Consider the following 20,599-nt stretch of genomic DNA (forward strand, 5'->3'; position numbering starts at 1 on the left):
CTAATCCCAACAGTGGGATTGACAGAGGGGAAAACTGTGCCAAATGGCAAATAAAAGAGAATCCAAGGAGGGCAGAATTCCAGGTGGGAGAAGAGGGGAGAGGTTCCCATCCTTTCCATCTGTGCAGCATCTCAGGTCAGAGGCTCCTACTGTAGGAATGATGGGAGCATCGCATCATGTGCAGAAGCCTCTAGGCTGGCTCTGGTGAATCCCTGGGGCTCCTGGATTGAAGTGTTCCCAGTTTGCTCCTCAGACCCAGCCAGATCCGGGCATCTGCCTGGGGAATTCCACCATTCCAGGTGAATTTGGGATGGAATGAGAACAGTGTAAAAAGTGCCTGTGGGGAAAAACCAGCATCAGGCTTCTGGAAGGGGGCAGCTGGGAAGAGGAAAGGTTTTCTCAGGAGAGTTTTAAGGAAAAATGCGCATTTTATAGAATACAAAAATATTCCCAAGTGAAAAATAGACGTTTTCTACTCTGAGAACTCCTGGTTTTTCCTTCCTAAACGATTCCTTTGCCCTGGGCTCTGTCACAGATGATGCTTTCCAAGAGGGAACGCTTCCAATCGCTTTGGGAAACGGGAAATCCTCACAAGATCCTACTCAGCTGAGATGGGGAGCAGGGAGGGAGATGGATCAGATCTGGGATCCTGTTTGGAAACCAGTCCTAACCCCCCTCTTGTGCTTGCCTGATGGGGTTGGATCTGAATGAGCTCCAAGGTGCTTTCAACCCAACCCACTGTGTGGTTCTATGGTTCCTTTGTTATCACTGGGTTGCTTAAGAGAGGCTTAAGGTCATTTGGGACGAGGAGCAGGGGGATTTCCATGCTTCATGCATGTCACAACCCACCCCCCTCCCAGCCCAGTGCTCTCTAAGCCTCCAGGCTTGGATGTGCCACATCTGGAAAACATCTGCATGTTTCTCTTGCTCTCCCCATCAAAGAGCTGAAGGGCTTTATCAGAGAGGCTCTTTTTTACCCTCTTTGAAGGATTAAGGGTTTTCCTCTGATGCATCCAAACGGATCCTTCAAGTGCTAGAAAAAGTAAGGAAAACAAACGGGAAGGAAGCAAACTGCTGGATAAGGGACAGGTCCAACCTGCGGCGCGCAGCGCTGTGACGAGAGTGATGCCTCTTCAGAGCAGGGGGACAAGTGATGGGCTGCGGCAAGGGCCGGATCTGAGCTTTGTAACTTGTGAGATCTTCAGGAAGCACCAGATGATTCCGGAAGTGATCCCAACTGGAAAGCGGGAGGAGCAGCAGTAACGGGCCCCCTCAGCAGCGCTTGCACACCAGCACCGTGAGCCTGAGGAGCGAGGACCAGCCCCAAGCGAGCAACCGAGGTCCTGCCCAAGGGAGGTCACCCAGGAGCAGCATCACCAGCAGCACCCGGGGGGTCAGTGTTGTCCTGGGTTGTTTGCAGTGCAGGGAAGGGAATTGGGATCCTTCCATTAGAAAACAAGGAGCAAAGGTTGGGCTTGGAGACCTGGGAGAGGCTTCACCTCCTACTTTCTTTGTCTTTCTGCTTCCAGGCCTGAAAACTGAGCCGCCAAGTGCTTGGCATTGCCAGAGGAGGCACCTGAGCTCCCTTTACGGGCTCAGCTTTCACCTCCCTGGGCCTGATTCTGCTCTTAGGGACTATCTGTTGCAGAAACCGAGCTCGTGCGTGCATGAGGACAGAACCCAAGCGACCAGAACTACTCTGGGCTCCTGTGCACAACCCTGGTGTTTCCATTTCCCCTCAAAGCAAAGGCAAAAGAAGAAACGAACATGGAAAAGCCGGAAAACACCCCCCAAAGAACCCGGATGGGCCAGCTCCTAGATTCCAGGCTTTCATCCTCTGTTTGCATGGAAAGGAAGACATTGAGCTGCTAACTCCCATTGCAAGGGGCTCTGGGAAGCATCGAGGGAGAGCCAGGCTTGAAGTGAACACAGGTTGGATGCACAAGAGCAAGAGCTGCCAAGCCCAGGAGGTGACAGAAGGGACCTGGGCCAGGCTGGAGCTTCCAGGCACCTTCAAGACAGTTCCCGGCTGATGGGGGTTTCCTGGGATGGGCACCTTTGGTTCTGTCCCTTCCTTCCAGCAGCGCAGGGAGGGAACAAGGAGCTGCAAGGCTCAGGAGGCAGAGCAGCAAAGCCAGGGCTCCACCAGCACAAGAGCATCCGTGCCGCCGTGCTCCCAGCGCTGCTCTGGGCGCGCAGGGCCATTCCCTAGGGATTTGCTTCTGCCCTCCAGGCACGGCAGAAGCCGGGGCCCTGCAGTGCAAAGGGTGCTCGTTGAGAAAGGAGCTACGAAACCGGCAGTGAATTTATTGGAACACGGGGCCGGCTGCAGCCGGGGCGTGCGGCGGGGGGAAGGAAGGGGTCGAGCTTTGAGAAGCGGGATTTGGGGGGGGAACAGGCACCTTTTCACCCTTTGAACACTGTCAATAATAATAATAATAATAATAATAATAATAATTAAAAAACCAGAAGACCAAACGGCCTCCCCTGCCCCTCCCTCCCCCCGGCGCTTGCCTTCATTCACATCATGCTCCTCCTGTACTGTGAGCTCTGTCTGCCCCGCGAGTCCGACTGCTGCAGCTCCAGCTCTTTGTACAGGTCCCTCAGCTCCCTGATCTCCTGCAGCACCCTCTTGGCCTGGCTCCACGTGGACGAAGCCTCCCCCAGCAACCTCTCCGATTCCTGCAGGATCCTGTCAGAGTCCGGCTTGGAGCAGGATGAGGAGGAAGAGGAGGTGGTGGTGGTGCTGGTGCTGGAATCCTTGGGCTTTCTCTTGCCTTCCCCGTAGCCCTTCACCTCCGTCAGCAGTTCCTGAGTTTTTTCCAGTTTCAGTGCAACCAACGCCTGCAGCCGGGACAACTGCTCGGGTTCTGCGGAGCCAAAGGGAGCCTCCAGCCCCTTCCTGGGGGCCCGCTGGGAGGCAGAGTCCCTCCGGGACAGGATCTCTTCCATGGAGGCACATTTGCTCTTCTCGGAGTGCGAGAGCTTTTTGGGGACCTGCGGGGTGTACACGGTGCCCTTGGCGATGGCCTCGCTGCGCTGCCCCGCTCTGTCCCCCGCGCTCCCATCGCGCCGCGGCAGGCTCCCCGTCCGGCCCTTCTCCCATGCCTTGGTGTCCTCGGAGCCGGAGCGGCGCCGGCCGGCACTCAGATGCGCCATCGACTTGTCCAGGTCCACGCGGAAGCTCCCTTCGCAGGAGCTGTGGTCCTCGGGAGAGGCGTCCTCCTCCTGGATCAGGTCGAGGGTCAGCATCCCGTCGGAGGTTGAGGTAGATGCCTGGAGGAGCAAGGAAGAGCTGGGCTGGCGCAGGGATACGCACGGGGTGGGTCTCACGCGGAAGATGCGCAAGTGGGCTTGGGAATACTGGTGTGAGCCAGTGACAGAGCCCCGCGTGTGCTGGTTCGTGGCTCTAGCTGGGGTGCGATCAGCTGAACAGCCTTGGATGAGCCATCCCAGCTATACCGGAGCCGCCCGGCTCCTCTGCACTGGGAGCTTGAAGGAGCTCATTGGAAATCAGGACCACGCCAGTGACACAAAAGGCCTCGCACAGTGCAATGGCCCACAGGAGCAGAGGACAGCACCCGAGGACCTTTAGGGCACTGCTGGGCTCAGGACAGATCTCCCGCCCCAGCTCCTGCCGAGCTTCCCTACAACCGCAATGGGAATTCCAGCCCAGGAGGTGCCTGGGCTCTGGGGCACCTACCACAGCCATGAGGTGTCCCCGGGTCGGGGGGCGCCGGGAGTGCTGGATTTTGGCTCTGTCCCGCGTGGGGTGGGCGAGGAAGCTGTCCTCTTCCACAGTGACCTGCGGGGACAAAGACGGGAGCATCCGCGCCCCGCGCTGCGCTGGGTGAAGGGACCTGAAAGCCCATCCAGCTCCAACCCCCGTGTCCCAAGCCCCTCTCCAGGGTTCCTGCAGCCCCTTTAGGCACTGGAGCTGCTCTGAGCTCTCCAATAGGCCCCGAGTTCACCTCTCAGAGTTTTGTGGAGCCAAATCCCATTCCTCGCTTCCTTCATTCCCGCAGGATTCCCTTTCCCTGTGACCAGGCCGTGTGCTGGGGCTGAACCTGTCCCGCATCTCTCTGGGCCAGGACCCTCCACACCGCTGGCCCTGGCCTCCCTGGTCCATGTGCTCACAAGGATGCCAGTATTTGCAGGGAATGGGGTATGGGAAGCTCAGAAGAGACTCAGGAATGTTTCCCTGCTCCCTCCCCACTGCGTTTGATGGGATCAGATCTCCCGAAGCCATTCCTGACCGTTCCCTGTTGGACGCGCAAGGATTTTGGTGCAGTCTCTCCTGGAAGCACTTTACCCCCTGTTTCTGTGCTGCCTCCTGCTCTGAAGCCTTTCCTCTGCTCTGCCCTGCCTTTTCCTTCACTGCAGGCCTTTGTGTTGGCATCCAGGAGGACAAAGAGCATCCCGGCAGTGCCCTCCGGGACTGCAGGGAGCAGAACCCTCAAGCACTCCAGGCTCCTCCTGGTGCTGTCCCACAGGGCCCTGATGCCTCCTCTCCGCTCATCCCCTCTTTTGGATGTGCATGCTCCACACAGGGATGGGGAAGCAGGATCCAGCGTTCCTGGTTTGATCCTTGACCAGTAGGGAAGGATCTGCAGGCACATGGTCCTGTTCTTCACCCCCGTGGTGGCACCAGCCTGTGCCTTGGGTAGCCGGGCTGCCCGCAGGCTGCTCTGTGGGATATGCTGGTTTTCCCTCAATTCCTTCATTCAGTGCCACTGCTTTAAGCTTCTTGGCAAACACGAGCAGAGGATGGGAGGGAAAGAGGCTCTCCAAAGCCCTGTGAAACCTTTCCAGGCACATTCCCACCATCCCAAAGTGAAGGCATCGCCGTGGGGCCGGCGGAGCCTGGGCAGCTGCAGTCAGTGCAGGGAGGATCCAGCTATCCCCGACCCCATCCCCTGGGCGCTGCGCTGGAGGGCACAAACCCCAATGGCTCTGCACCCCTTTGCAATAGGAGCTGGAGAGGGGAGGATGCTCCAGCGGCCCAAAGCCCTCACTGCAGATCAAAGTGGAGACAAGTCCAGGGTCCTGGGCCCCGGGGCCCTGCTCACCTCGTCCAGGATGCGGTTCTTCGCCCGGGTGATGGCAGAGTTGAGGGCGTTGATCCAGGATTCCTTCTCTTCCGGACTCACAGCCAGGAAGATCAGATTTGGGGCCTGCAAGCGAGGGAGCTGAGCTCAGCGCCGCTGCTCAGGCTGCAGAGATGCTTTCACGCTCTCCCTGCCCCCAGGAAACGCACCCGGAGCCGGCCCGGCTGGGAAGCGCAGGGCAGAAGTGACCCCTGCATGCGGGCTCCGGGGCAGAGCAGGGCACGGCTCCTCCCAGCACCCAGCTCAGCCCCACAGGTCCCTTCCCCATGGCTGCAGCTCCTCCTTCCCCCTCCTTGGCTGCCCACACAGAGCCTGGGCTCTGGCCCCATCAGACGATGAAGCAGCTTCCCTGGGCATCTGCTGCTCCCGTGAGCCTGAGCTGGGGGCACCTCAACCTTGGCCAGGGGCTGCTGGAGGAGCCCAAGGTTGGATTCCCGTCCTCTGATGCACCCGGAGTTAAAGTCACACGATCACAGAACGGGGTGGAAGGGGCCTTAAAGCTCCTCCAGCTCCAGCCCCTGCGATGAGCAGGGACCGCTTCCACGAGAGCAGCTTGCTCAGAACCACATCCAGGATGCTTAGGGCTTGACCAGCTCCAGAGACAGCTCGCAGTCAGCGCTGGCTCTCGCTTGCAGCAGCCCATGGGGAGCCCTGTTTCGAGGCAGCAGTGTCCCGGAGCTTTCCTCTGGGAAGAGCACACTCCTGGGATCAATTCCCATGCCAATGCCGGGCAGCAAGGCCCAGGCCCATCAGCATCCCTGATGGAAGAACAGAGGAGCGCACTCAGCTAAACCACAGCTGCCTGCTTCAGCAGGGAAATGGCTTTGCCCTTGCTCCTGGCACCTTTCCTTTCCCAAAGCTGGAATGCTCCCAGGGAAGGGGCTCCAGAGCTGAATACCCAGCACAAACCCTGCTGCTCCATCCCCTTCTCCCTGGTGCTGTGGGCTCAGGTGTGGGGCAGGTAACCTGCAAGCAGCTTGGCCCGCACCAAGAGCATCGTGGTGGGGCCGGGAGCAGCACGCACCGTGTTGCCGGGCTGCCTGCAGTGGGCGAGGGTGAACTTGCTGTGGTTCTTCTTGCTTCTGCTTTTGGACTTCCTGAGCTCTTCACATTTCTCGTAATCGCTCAGGTCGAACACTTCCTGCATGGTCTTTTCGTCCTTCACCTGCAAAACAGCAAAGCCACCATGAGAGCCCTGCAGCTGGCACAGGGAGCTGCTGGGAACGGGTGCAGGGTGGGTGCTGGCGCCTCCCATGTGTTACCCGGGCACCCAAACCTGGTGCTGAGGACACTGATGCAGCAATGGCACCGTTCTTGGGGGGTGCCGCACGTGGCTTTGGGGGGAGCAGAGGAGATTGGCACCATGGCAGCTCTGAACTTCACTGGAAAATCCCGGTCTCCCACGTTTGCTGCAGGTCATAGAATCATGGAATGGTTTGGGTTGGAAAGGACCTTAAGATCATCCAGTTCCAGCCCCCTGCCATAGACAGGGACACCTCACACTAAACCATGGCACCCAAGGCCTCATCCAACCTGGCCTTGAACACCGCCAAGGATGGAGCATTCACAACCTCCCTGGGCAACCCATTCCAGTGCCTCACCACCCTCACAGTACAGAATTTCTTCCTTAGATCCAATCTAAACTTCCCCTGTTTCAGTTTGAACCCGTTACCCCTTGTCCTGTCACTACAGTCCCTGATGAAGAGTCCATCCCCAGCATCCTTGTAGCCCCCTTCAGACACTGGAACCTGCTCTGAGGTCTCCACGCAGCTTCTCTTCTCCAGGCTGAACAGCCCCAACTCTCTCACCCTGTCTCCATACAGGAGGTGCTCCAGCCCCTGCTCATCCTCGTGGCCTCCTCTGGACTTGTTCCAACAGTTCCATGTCCTTTTGATGTTGAGGACACCAGAACTGCACACAATGCTCCAAGTGAGGTCTCACGAGAGCAGAGTAGAGGGGCAGGATCACCTCCATGACCTGCTGGTCACGCTGCTCTTGATGTAGCCCAGGATACGGTTGCTTTCTGGGCTGCGAGCGCACACTGCAGCCGGCTCATGTTCATTTTCTCATTGACCAACACCCCCAAGTCCTTCTCTGCAGGGCTGCTCTGAATCTCTTCTCTGCCCAACCTGTAGCTGTGCCTGGGATTGCTCCGACCCAGGTGTAGGACCCTGCACTTGGCAGTTCCTTTGGGGTTTCAGTGCCTTTCCCACCCCCTAAGTTACCGGGGCAAGGAGGAGGGATCAAACCCAGCACTGATGCTTGTGGGCCCTCAGAATGACCAGGATCCCCCCCAGCAGCAAGCGAGGACCCTGGGTACCAGGATGCTGGGAAGAGGGGGGCTTGGATCTGCTGCCTGAAGGAGCATCCCCTCAGTGCTTGCAGCTCCTCTGGAGCCAGCTCCACAGGAACCTTGAGGGCAGAGCTCAGCGTTGCTCTCTTTAACGTGGTGCCTGTGCTCACAGCTGACGCAGGGGGTGAAGCACAGCCAGCGCATCCCTGCCCTCTGCTGCGCTCCCCTTGCCAAGGGGCTCCGGGCAGCATTCCCCAGGGATTGCCCACATCACGGCAGTGCTTTGGGCCCCCCAGACCTGCATTCATGGAAGGTTTCAAGGGCTTGGCCTTCCCTAACTGAAGCTCTTCTTGGGTGTCCTTCAGAGGGACGCTGAGGGGCTGTTGGCAGCTCCCCAGGTCCATTCCCAAACACATTCCATATTACCCATGGTGTGACAGGAACACTGTAGGGATGGATACCACAGGGCCACAGAGGCCGCCTGTAGGAATTCCCCATGAGTTTTCCAATAGGATTTAAACAAAGATGCTGGCTAAGGGGCTGTGACCAGCTTTTGAGGCCCAGGGAAACTGAGCAGGCACTGCAGGTCCCCTCCATCCTTTTGCCTTCTATCCCCCACCTTCTGCTTCCAAGAACCGGGAAGCAGCCGCGGCACCCAGCTATTCCTGAAGGCCCGGGGGCCGCTTGCTGTTCATGTATGGAAGTGGCCCTCACAGGTGATGTCCATCTCTGCGTCCTCCAAGGGAAACTGAGGCACGGAGAAGGATCCCAAAGTGTCCCCATCACCTGAGCCAGGTTCCAGGCAGGTGAGCCCCGGGGCTGTCACTGCTCTGCTGGGTGAGGAGAGGAGCTGCATTCCTCCCATCCCAGCAGGACACCAGGCACGCAGCGCTCCCTGTGCCCTGGGATGCGGTGATGCTCTCCCATCGGATCATGAACCATGGTCCGCAGGGACCTCCCCTCCCTGAGCTGTCCCGTTGCTGCCCAGCCTTGCACCTCCCTGTGCTGCCCAAGCTCTGTTTCCTCCATCCCAATCCCCTCTGTGATCCCAGGACATTAAACTGGGCTCTGCTTCCTGCCCCTCCGGAGCCGGTGCCGCACGCACACGTGGATCCCTGCCTCATTCCAGCGGGATTTCAGCACAGCTCCGTCCCTTGCTATGGTGGAAGCGCTCAGCTCAAGGAAGCCAAACTTCCTCCGCACTGAGGGGACCACGCTGCAGATGCTGTCCCCACATTCACTGTACTGAGCCTGCAGGTTCCTGCTTCCCCCCGCGCCACGCTGTGACCTCCGGAGCGCCCCAGGGATGCGTCACGCTCGGTGTCTTGTGATTCCTGCCCCTTCCCCATCCACTTCCAGTGTTTCCCATCGCAGCGGGAGCTGCTCAGGCCAATCCCCTCCGAACAGCTCCAAGGAGAGCACGGAGCTCAGGCTGGTGACTGAGGAGCAGAGCCCTGACCTGCATCACTGCACAGGGAGAGCTTCTGCCTAAGAGCTCATCTCAGTCTCCCCTCGGGCAGGTTCAAGCCATTCCCCTTGGCCTGTCCCTGCATCCCTTGTCCCAAGCCCCTCTCCAGGTTTCCTGCAGCCCCTTTAGGCACTGGAGCTGCTCTGAGCTCTCCCCTTCAGGAGCCTTCTCTTGTCCAGGCTGCCCCAGCCCAGCTCTCTCAGCCTGGCTCCTATGAGAGCTGCTCCAGCCCTCGCAGCATCCCCTGCCTGGGGCTGCACCCAGAGCAGCATCACCTCAGTACCACGTCCATGCACACACAGAGCAGCCCCGGCACACGCAGGGTCCATGGATGTGAGCTCCGGACACACACGGAGCCCCTCATGCAGAGCACAGCAGTGGCTGCTGGTGCTGCACACACGAGGAGCGGGAGCTCTTCAGTGCTCTTGTGCCAATTGAGCCGCTGCTGCTGGCAGCGAACAAGAAGATGCCTCAGGGAGCGTTTCCTCCTTCCCACCTCCTCATCCCAGGGCCCGATCCTGCTGCTGCCCAGCCCTGGGCTTCCTAAAGGGAAGCGAGGACCCGGCTGTGTCTGTGCCTGCGGTTCCCAAGTGCAAAGCAGGAACAAAGAGAAACCAGGGAACAATGACCAGAAACTTGCAGGAGGGAGGGACTGGGCCTGGAGGAGACCAGGGATGCAACAGGATCCTGAGGAGGTTTCCCTGTGCGCCAGCACCGCTTGTCTGGGCCTTTCTGCCCTGGATGCTTCGCTTTGGCTGATAACCAGCAGGAATCCATGTGGATATTGGTGGGATATTGGCGCTCTGGGAGCTGCCTTTTGGAATCCCATCCCCATTCCAGAGTGGTGCTCAGCTCCGAGCACTTCTTGTGCAACATCACTGCCTGCCCCATTCCCGGGGGATTCCACAGTGTGTGACAGGCAATTCCCCGTCCTTGGCCTCGTTCCTTAGGGAGATGAGCACTCTCCGCCAGCAATGGGTGCTAAAGCCCCCTCTGCCCTGGAGCAGGCATCCGGTGTTCCCAGCCACGCGTGCCCCAGCACCGGAGCCACCCACAGAGCTCCCCTCTGCCACCACCGTGGCTCCGGCACCAGGGCGCTGCCAGAGCAAGGCAGGAGCGGGCTCGTGGTGCTCGCACACGTCCGGCCCCGGGGCCGCTGCAGAGAACTTGGGGGGGTTCCCCCCCATCAACAGCCACAGGCCCCATGGAGTGAACCCAAGCACGGGCTCAGGGCTCAGCTGTGAGAGGGGCAGGGACGGACACAGAGACCTCCCTCATGGAACCGTGGGATCCCAGCCTGGGATGGGATGAGGGGACCTTAAAGCTCATCCAAAGCCACAGCAGGGACCCCTTCCACTGGAGCAGGATGCTCAGAGCCCCTGTGTCCAACCTGGCCTTGAACACTGCCAGGGATGGGGCAGCCACAGCTTCTCTGGGCACCCTGTGCCAGCGCCTCAGCACCCTCACAGGGAAGAGCTTCTGCCTAAGAGCTCAGCTCAGTCTCCCCTCGGGCAGGTTCAAGCCATTCCCCTTGGCCTGTCCCTACAGGCCCTTGTCCAAAGCCCCTCTCCAGGTTTCCTGGAGCCCCTTCAGGGCTTGAGCATCTTCCCTGGTGCTGGTTCCTCTGGGAACTCATTCTCTTACGCGGCCTCTCCTGCTCCTTAGCCAAGCTCTTGCTGTCAGTTGATTCTCCAGGGCTCAAACACTTGGGGTACCAGAGGGAGCCACCAGCGCCCAGCCAGCAGTGCCGGGACATCCCGATGGAACCGGCGCTGTTCCAGCTGGTGGCTGCGGGTGGGCAGGAGCTTGGGAAGTGCTCTTCTTTTCCCAGGCAAGACCCAGGGAACTTCCCATCAAAGGGAGACTGCCGGGAGGAGAGCTTTGTGCCACACAATGACACAAGTCTGGGATGCAGATGGAGGGCCCAGGAGGATCCCCGGTGCTGACAGCCCCAGTGCCTTGCTCTGCCTTTGCTTCTCCCTCCACCCACCCACATGGATCCTGCCCCTGCCCAGCGGTGCTGGGGGACAGGGACCCTGAGGGGTTCCTGTGTGTGGGGCTGAGTCCTCCCCAGACAACCTCCTGCCAGCCCAGAGGTGGATCTCAGCTCCACTCAGCACCATCCAGCCCCATCCCAATGCTGCACCTTCCTGAAGCATCCCTGAAGCATCCCTAAAGCATCCTGCTGAGTGTCTGCCCAGCCTGCACTGACTTCACCATTACCTGCTCCAGCTGATTCCCAGCAGTTCCATACAGGCTGCTTCGAGCAGGCAGTCCCTATCACAGCATCATGGAATGATTTGGGTTGGAAAGGACCTTCAGATCATCTCATTCCACCCCCATCACCTGGACTTGCTCGTGGGTGCTTCTTTTCCAGCTTCTGGCTCCAACAGCACCAGCTCCAAACCCATGTTTCTGTCCCTAAGCCTCCACAGCCTCCAAGAGCATTCCCAGCCTGCAGACAGTGTTTATTCCCTACACCTGTGTGCGTCTCCGGTTCTGGAGCACACAAGAGGGGGACGGGAATGAGCAGTGGAAAGCCAGCACCCAGCTAAGCACAGGGACTCTCGATCTGCTTTGGGCTGTGCTCTACCAGCCCCTGACCCAGCTGCACTTTGCCACGTCCCGGGATTCATTCAGCCTCTAAATCAAAGCACGCTCTGGATCCTGTTATCCCTCCACATCCTTAACCGGTAACACTGGGGCCGGCAGCCGCGCATCCGGACAACCGGGAACCACCCGCGCTTCCAGGAGGAACCCCCCACTCTGTGGTGTTCCCTGTCCTGACTCCGAACTGCCCCTGTGCCTCCCCTCCTGGTGCTAGCGATGAGTTCCACGGGGAGACGGATGGGAGGGAGGAACGCTGCTGCCGGGGGATTCCTTCCTGATGGGTTCCTCAAGGCAGGGCCAGCCGGATGGATCCCAGCCGGCAGCTCAGCGCGACGCTCACATCCAATTAGGGCTAATGGGAACACCGCGTTAAATCCCAATCCTGGCCGGGGCGCCGATGGGGAGGAGAAGGGGGAATGTTCTTCAACGAGGTGTTGAATCCACCGTTAAATGTCCCCCGAGAGGCCAAGGGGACGAGGAAACACAAGATAAGGGACCCCTGAATGGCTCCATTCCAGCCGGGAGACGGCAGCTATTTCCTAACGGAACTTAATGCCGGAGGACAGGCACAGACGGGAGCTGCCGCTTCCAAGGAGGAAGGATGAGGCTCGAACTCTTCCTAAGGGAATCCTTCCATGCGGGAGCGCGTCCCCGGGCCAGGGCTGCCAGGGCCACCCGAGGAGCCCCCCCCGGCCACCTCCCGCATCCCGCCTGGCGCTGGGGCCGCTTTTCCTATGCAGAAGGCCGGCGGTGGGGGGGTCTGGGAAGAGCGGGGCCGAGCCTACCTCCTTGTCCGAGATGTGGAGCTGGTCCCCCTTCAGCACCGCGTACCGGGGCTTCCAGAGCTCCCGAAAGATGCCTTTCCCGCAGTACTTCCGCACCCACCCGACCTTCTCCGGCGGCGCGGGCGGCTGGGTCCCATCCTGCTGCCCCTGCCACGGAGACACACGGGAGGGAACGGGGGGAGAGCGGTCACATTCCTGCCTTCACCCTCTGCCCCCCCCCGCCCAAAGCCCAACTTCGGCCTCGGCTCCCTCCGGCCCCTTCTCTGCACCCAAAGTGGGAGCCGGGGCCTCGGCCGCATCCTCTCGCCGTGGGCTTTTCCTGCCGCAGACGGAGCGACAACAGGGATACGGGGAGGACAAGGCAGGGTTTCCCTCGGTGCCTTATATAAGGCCGTTGTGTTGGATCCAGCTCATCCACGGTGCGTTTGCCCGTGGAAAGAGGAAGAGGAGGAGAATTCCAACGGGCTCTTTGGGGGTTACTGCAGGGGAAAATGCAGCTTTGAGCCTTTTATAGGCACGATTCATCCTGGAGGTGGGATCTCTGGGGTTTGTGCCTGGGGGCTCTCCATGAACGGGGCTGAGGTCTGTGGGCACAGCACACACGGACCCACGGCGCGGAGCAGGCGTCCGGAGATGTGATCCGAAAGGAAACTGCTCCGCACCGCACAGCAAACAGCATCTCCCGGTGCATCCGAGAGGGAGGAGAGGCCCTGGGGACGGGCGGCCGGGTGCTGCCTTTGGGTTTGTTTCCATCTGGTTGGGGTTTGGGGGGGTCGCAAGGCAAAGGGAGCGGAGGCAAAGCGAACTACAGCCCCCCCGAGCCTCCCTCAGCCCCCCCAGCGCATCCCCATGGACTCACCCTTTTGGCAGGGTTGGTTTTCTTCATCATTCCTCGGTGCTCCGCACTGGAGGGCGATGGAGCGGGGCGGGGGGGGGGGTGTGCAGCGAACAGGGGCCTCCCCTCGGCTGGGCAATGCGGAGGGCAAGGCCTCGGTGGCCGCAGTGGATTACAGCAGCTCTCTGGTTACAGGCAGAGGCGCCCGGCTCCCGACCACGTCCTCAGCCATGGAGCCCGAGCATCCCCCCCGCGGCATCCCCAGCGCCACCATCGCGCAGCTCCGCCGGGCTCGCACTGGGCTGGCCTGGGCTCCCGAGCTCCATCTATAGCCGTGCGCGGGTGACGTCTGGGCTCCACCGCGCGGGGCCAAGCGCAGCGCGCCCGGGCTCCGCTTCCTCTTTGTCTGCGGCGAGGTCAGGGGGGCAGCGCGGAGCGCGCCTGCACGGGGGTGCCCAGCGCCGGCATCCGGGTGTGCCCCATGGGTGCCCTGCTCCGTGTGCCCGGAGCGTGTCCCTGAGCCATGACCCGGGTGTGCCCTGCTCCGGGTCCTGTGTGTGCCCTGCTCCGGGTCCTGTGTGTGCTCTGCTCCGTGTCCTGTGTGCCCTGCTCTGTGTCCTGTGTGTGCCCTGCTCCGTGTTCTGTGTGTGCCCTGCTCTGTGTCCTGTGTGTGCCCTGCTCTGTGTCCTGTGTGTGCCCTGCTCCATGTCCTGTGTGTGCCCTGCTCCGTGTCCTGTGTGCCCTGCTCCGTGTCCTGTGTGTGCCCTGCTCCGTGTTCTGTGTGTGCCCTGCTCCGTGTCCTGTGTGTGCCCTGCTCCGTGTCCTGTGTGCCCTGCTCTGTGTCCTGTGTGTGCCCTGCTCCGTGTCCTGTGTGTGCCCTGCTCTGTGTCCTGTGTGTGCCCTGCTCCGTGTCCTGTGTGTGCCCTGCTCTGTGTCCCATGTGTGCCCTGCTGTGTCCTGTGTGTGCCCTGCTCTGTGTCCTGTGTGTGCCCTGCTCTGTGTTCTGTGTGTGCCCTGCTCTGTGTCCTGTGTGTGCCCTGCTCCGTGTTCTGTGTGTGCCCTGCTCTGTGTCCCGTGTGTGCCTTGCTCTGTGTCCCATGTGTGCCCTGCTCCATGTCCTGTGTGTGCCCTGCTCCGTGTCCTGTGTGTGCCCTGCTCTGTGTCCTGTGTGTGCCCTGCTCTGTGTCCTGTGTGTGCCCTGCTCTGTGTCCTGTGTGTGCCCTGCTCCGTGTTCTGTGTGTGCCCTGCTCTGTGTCCTGTGTGTGCCCTGCTCCGTGTCCTGTGTGTGCCCTGCTCTGTGTCCTGTGTGTGCTCTGCTCCGTGTCCTGTGTGCCCTGCTCCGTGTCCTGTATGTGCCCTGCTCCATGTCCTGTGTGTGCCCTGCTCTGTGTCCTGTGTGTGCCCTGCTCTGTGTCCTGTATGTGCCCTGCTCCGTGTCCTGTGTGCCCTGCTCCGTGTCCTGTGTGTGCCCTGCTCCGTGTCCTGTGTGTGCCCTGCTCCGTGTCCTGTGTGCCCTGCTCTGTGTCCTGTGTGCCCTGCTCTGTGTCCTGTGTGTGCCCTGCTCCGTGTCCCGTGTGTGCTCTGCTCCGTGTCCTGTGTGTGCTCTGCTCCGTGTCCTGTGTGCCCTGCTCCGTGTCCTGTATGTGCCCTGCTCCGTGTCCTGTATGTGCCCTGCTCCGTGTTCTGTGTGTGCCCTGCTCCGTGTCCTGTGTGTGCTCTGCTCCGTGTCCTGTGTGTGCCCTGCTCCGTGTCCTGTGTGCCCTGCTCCGTGTCCTGTGTGTGCCCTGCTCTGTGTCCTGTGTGTGCCCTGCTCCGTGTCCTGTATGTGCCCTGCTCCGTGTTCTGTGTGTGCTCTGCTCCGTGTCCTGTGTGCCCTGCTCCGTGTCCTGTATGTGCCCTGCTCCGGGTCCTGTGTGTGCTCTGCTCCGTGTCCTGTGTGCCCTGCTCCGTGTCCTGTATGTGCCCTGCTCCGTGTCCTGTGTGTGCCCTGCTCTGTGTCCTGTATGTGCCCTGCTCCGTGTCCTGTGTGTGCCCTGCTCTGTGTCCTGTATGTGCCCTGCTCCGTGTCCCGTGTGTGCCCTGCTCCGTGTCCCGTGTGTGCCCTGCTCTGTGTCCTGTATGTGCCCTGCTCCGTGTCCCGTGTGTGCCCTGCTCCGTGTCCCGTGTCTGCCCTGCTCCGTGTCCTGTGTGTGCCCTGCTCCGTGTCCCGTGTGTGCCCTGCTCCGTGTCCTGTGTGTGCCCTGCTCTGTGTCCCGTGTGTGTCCTGGTCCATGTCCCTGCTCCATGTCCCATGTGTGCCCCTGCTCCATGTCCCATGTGTGTCCTGATCGATGTCCCATGTGTGCCCTGCTCTGTGTCCCTGCTCCATGTCCCCAGTGCATGTCTCTGCTCCGTGTCCCTGCTCATGTCCCAGGTCACCACCAGACTTCCCAGCAGCAGGAATCGCATCCAGGCGGCTCTGGGAGGGTTTTGTGCCCAAGAGCTCAGTGGGACAAACAAAAGCACTTTGCAAAGGGGGGGGGGGGTTCCCTGTGGAAAGAGGGGGAGGAGGAGGCAGCTCCCGAGGGTGGCCCCGCACAGACGCCCTGTGCCTCGGGTTCCCCTTTCCCGCTATGGTGATGACGGCGGCTTTGGGATCAGTTACAATTCCAGTGGGAGTTCAGCAGTGTCCGGATGCTCCCGCGCTGCCTCCGTGCAGGAGTCCCCTCCGCAGAGCGGCAGAGGAGGGGCACAGTTACAGCAGCACTCGCTGCTCCCGGGGCCCTTTGCAGGCCCTCACTGCACAATGGGACGCGCCAGCTCATGGGATAACATTGGAAGAACAGCCCTGACCTTCCCGTGCTGCCTGCAGTGACCAGGGCCTGACACCACTGGCGCTTCCCAGTTGAACTCCGAGTCCAGGGTTGTGCTGGGGGCTTTATCCAGGGATTTAGGGGCTGAAAGGCCAAGAACCGTGAGGTGCTTCTTGGGATTTGGGAAGTGGATGGAGAGGATCCTTCCCTCCCACTGGGACTGCAGAGCCTCCATCAAGCCTCAGCTCTACACTTCCCACCCCGTTCCTTGGATCAGATTCCCCATTGTCACATAGGAGCCGCTAAACCAGGACACAGCATCCCAGTGTTTGCCACCACCGTTTATCACCGACGGTGCCTTCACAAGGGGAGCATCCCCTTGTCCTGGGTGCTGCTTTGTGCTCCTGCTCCCTTCCCATTCCCCCATCAGGGAAGCTGCTGTGCATCCACACCAGCACCTGCAGCCCCATTCCAAGGAGGAGGAATTGAGCTCCAGTGGGAATCCTGGCGCTGTTGTGGTTGAAGCCTCAGGCAGTAACACACCAGTGAGTCACGTTTGTCAGGGATGTGGCAGTGATTCAGCTCTGGAAACATCAACAGTTTACATGGAAGGAAGGGAGATAGGAGGGAGCCCAGCTCCGGTTTCCATACTGGAAACAGGCAGAGACATTCCCAGCACCGGGACTGCCCCTGGACATTGCTCACGCTGCGCTGACGGGGCTGGGAGAGACGGAGGGGCTGTGGCCCCCTTTAGACATGTTTGCATCAGTGGAGTTTCCTGCCTCTCATCCCTGTCCCCATTCCCATCCCCATCCCATCCCCACCCCCATCCCATCCCCTCCCCATTCCCATCCTATGCCCATCCCCATCCCCATCCCATCCCCATCCCCATCCCCATCCCCATCTCCATCCCATCCCCATCCCCATTCCCATCCCCATCCCATTCCCATCCCCATCCCATCCCCTCCCCATCCCCATCCCCATCCCCTCCCCATCCCCATCCCCATCCCTTCCCCATCTTCATCCCCATCCCCATCCCATCCCCTCTCCATCCCCATCCCATCCCCTCCCCATTCCCATCCCCTCCCCATTCCCATCCCCTCCCCATCCCATCCCCATCCCATCCCCATCCCCATCCCATCCCCTCCCCATCCCATCCCCATCCCATCCCATCCCCATTCCCATCCACATCCCCATCCCCATCCCATTCCCATTCCCATCCCATCCCCATCCCATCCCATCCCCATCCCCTCCCCATCCCCATCCCCATCCCCTCCCCATCCCATTCCCATCCCCTCCCCATCCCATTCCCATCCCCATCCCATCCCCATTCCCATCCCCATCCCATCCCCATCCCCATCCCCATCCCATCCCCATCTCCTCCCCATTCCCATCCACATCCCCATCCCCATCCCATTCCCATCCCCATCCCATTCCCATTCCATCCCCTCCCCATCCCCATCCCCTTCCCCATCCCCATCCCCATCCCATCCCCTTCCCCATCCCCATCCCGATACCCATCCCCATCCCATCTCCTTCCCATCCCCATCCCCATCCCATCCCCTCCCCATCCCCATCCCCATCCCCATCCCCATCCCCATCCTAATCCCCTTCCCCATCCCCATCTCCTTCCCCATCCCCATCCCATCCTCATCCCCATCCCATCTCCTTCCCATCCCCATCCCCTTCACCATCCCCATCCCCATCCCATCCCCTCCCCATCCCCATCCCCATCGTCATCCCCATCCCCATCCCAGCTGTCTCAAGCCCTGATTTGATTCCCAGGGGATGTGGCCTTGCGCCCACGGTGCCGCCGCTGGACCTCACGCACCGGAATAGCTCATGGAAGGATTTAGTCCTTTAGGACCTGCCCAACAGCTCGCCCAGAGCTGAGCATCCTTTGCGGAACTGTGTTCCAGGACCCTCTCTTTTCCCAGTCAGGGTTCCCAGAGGCAGTGTGGGTTTATTGTGGATACAGGACACACCAAATGTACCTAATAACTAATCCCGCAGGAAAAGCCACTTGTGGGAGCAACCTGGACCATGCTGTGGGTGCAGGAGCTGCAGATCCCATCCTTTGAATGGGGCCTGAGCCTGGGGCTGAGCTCCTCCTCCCACTCCAGGCGCGAGGAACAGCGGAGTTGCAGGAATGGCGATATCAGGGTCTGGAATTTGGTTACAGAGAGCACAGCAACATCATTGTGCTTGGGATGGGAGGGAGCCGGAGGGAGGGAAAGGACCTTGGGACAGGGCCCGGAGCTGAGCCATGCTCCCTGTGTCCTCCTGCACCGCCGTGCTCCCACATCCCCTTTGCGCTCCCGGTGCTGATCCACAATAAGGAGTTACCCCAGTACCCCCTGGCTGCAGGAGCAGGGCAAGGAGCACCCATTTACTGCTGTGCTTAACACCCCCCAGGGCACGGTGCCTCCGGAGAGTGAGTGGGGAACGGCTGCTTGGGGATGAATTGGGTTGAATCGGGCCACGGGGGTTTTCCGGGCCCTGGAGACAACGGCAGAGCTTTTGTCTGGGCAAAGGGGCTGCGTGGGGGGAGAAGTTCCCCCTGGGATGGACCAGGCACAGGGAATGCTGAAGGTCCCCTAAGGGGCCATCACCCGCCTCTCCTCTCCTCTCCTCTCCTCTCCTCTCCTCTCCTCTCCTCTCCTCTCCTCTCCTCTCCTCTCCTCTCCTCTCCTCTCCTCTCCTCTCCCCTCTCCCCTCTCCCCTCTCCCCTCTCCCCTCTCCCCTCTCCCCTCTCCCCTCTCCCCTCTCCCCTCTCCTCTCCCCTCTCCTCTCCCCTCTCCCCTCCTCCCCTTCCCTTCCCCACGCTGCACAAGGCCAGGGCTCAGCTCCAGGATGGGTGCTCAGGTCCCGCCGTGCTCCCAAGCTCTCTGCTGCCCCACACAAGGCTCCCGCCGGGATGACTTCATTCCCCTTCACTGGGACCAGCACCACTTGTTTCAACCAGGCTCATTCAGTGCCCAGCCCACGGCTCACAGAACAAGAGCAAATCCCTTCTGAGCTGTCGAAACTCCGTCAGCCACAGGGAAAAGCTGGGAACAAAAAGGGATTTTTCTTCCCCACCTCTGGGTGTTTTTCGCCTGAGTTTTGAGGTGAAAACCACTTCCCCCCCAGGCAGAACGGGGCTGCAGCGGGGTCAGCGCTGCCACGCTTGGCCTTGGCTCCAACACCTCCCCTGAGCTCCAGCCCCGTCCACCTTCAGCCCCATGCAGAGGCATCGCCCCCCCCTTGCTCTGCAAACTCATCACATCCCCACACAACCTGCACGCTGCACTCCAGCACCAGGGCAGCAAGAGCCGTCCTCCCATCCGTGATCCCTGCTCCTGGAGCAGCCCGAAGGGAAGAAATCACAAAGCTTTTCCCGTTCTGCAATTCCCAATAAATCTCCATCTGCATTAGTCACTGTGCCAAGGGAAGGAGATGAATGACTGAGGCTCCCCCCTTCTGCTCTGAGCACAGGAACAATACAAGCGTGATAAAGGAACCGGCCTCCCCAAGCATCTTCCCACCTCCCACCATGGGCTCTGCTGGTTCCTTTCCAGCTCAGTGCTCTTTCCATGAGAACATGCCCTGGGAAAAGGACTCTTCAGTGGGGGAGGACTTTTGTCCATGATGCTCTAAAGCAGAGTCATCACTCGCCTTTCCTTCCAGGCAGGAAAAGGGAAGACACCAGAGGAGGCCCCTGGAGCCTCGGCACGGCCCATCCCATCCCATCACTTAAACAGCCCCTGGAAGGCAAATGAACACCCAGCATCTCCATGGGTTAAAGTTACCTGGAGCACGACCCCTGCACCCTCTGGCAGGGCAGGGAGCTCTGGAAGAGCAAAGTCCAGTGGCTGGGAATAGAAGAAAGCCCGATTGTGGCTGCAGTGTGCAAAGGGAGCAAGAACCCTGCGGTGCTGAGTCCTGTGCTGGGCACCAGCACCAGAGGGACCTGGAGCTGCTGGAGCGAGGCCAGAGGAGGCCACGGAGCTGCTGCGAGGGCTGGAGCAGCTCTGCTCTGGAGCCAGGCTGAGAGAGCTGGGCTGGGTCAGCCTGGACAAGAGAAGGCTCCTGAAGGGGAGAGCTCAGAGCAGCTCCAGTGCCTGAAGGGGCTGCAGGAAACCTGGAGAGGGGCTTGGGACAAGGGATGCAGGGCCAGGCCAAGGGGAATGGCTTTAACCTGCCCGAGGGGAGACTGAGATGAGCTCTTAGGCAGAAGCTCTTCCCTGTGAGGGTGCTGAGGCGCTGGCCCAGGGTGCCCAGAGAAGCTGTGGCTGCCCCATCCCTGGCAGTGTTCAAGGCCAGGTTGGACACAGGGGCTTGGAGCATCCTGCTCCAGTGCAAGGGGTCCCTGCTATGGCTTTAGATAAGCTTTAAGCTCCCTTCCAACCAAATGAGTCTGATTTTGATTCTGATTCTTCTCACATCCAACAGGTTTCATTGCTGCTGGAACACTTGTTAAAAAGAAATCCCAACACTTTTCCCACTCGGAACATGGGAGTGAAACCTGGGCCATAGAATCATAGAATAGTCAGGGTTGGAAAGGACCTTGAGATCATCCAGTTCCAACTCTCTGCCATGGGCAGGGACACCTCACACTAAACCATGGCACCCAAGGCTCTGTCCAACCTGGCCTTGAACACCGCCAAGGATGGAGCATTCACAACCTCCCTGGGCAACCCATTCCAGTGCCTCAGCACCCTCACAG

The 20,599-nt window shown here is 60.4% G+C and overlaps 1 protein-coding gene across 2 annotated transcripts; it reads right to left on the reverse strand.

Annotated features, from left to right (window-relative positions):
* Positions 1-2,520: 2,520 nt before the first annotated feature.
* PLEKHO1 (pleckstrin homology domain containing O1) lies at positions 2,521-13,251 on the reverse strand (the record flags this gene model as incomplete). Of its 2 annotated transcripts, none has more annotated exons than XM_080634907.1 (6): positions 2,521-3,276; positions 3,704-3,805; positions 5,070-5,174; positions 6,133-6,273; positions 12,265-12,411; positions 13,124-13,251. In XM_080634907.1, 6 exons carry the CDS (start codon positions 13,151-13,153, stop codon positions 2,521-2,523), a joined length of 1,281 nt encoding a protein of 426 aa, XP_080491033.1. The 2 variants fall into 2 exon arrangements, with proteins under 2 accessions (XP_080491033.1, XP_080491034.1); XM_080634908.1 differs by having other exon boundaries at positions 12,265-12,402; positions 13,124-13,150.
* Positions 13,252-20,599: the final 7,348 nt, after the last annotated feature.

The sequence above is a fragment of the Psittacula echo genome (genome assembly GCF_963264785.1).
Source record: "Psittacula echo genome assembly, chromosome: 26".
NCBI classification, from domain to species: domain Eukaryota; kingdom Metazoa; phylum Chordata; class Aves; order Psittaciformes; family Psittacidae; genus Psittacula; species Psittacula echo.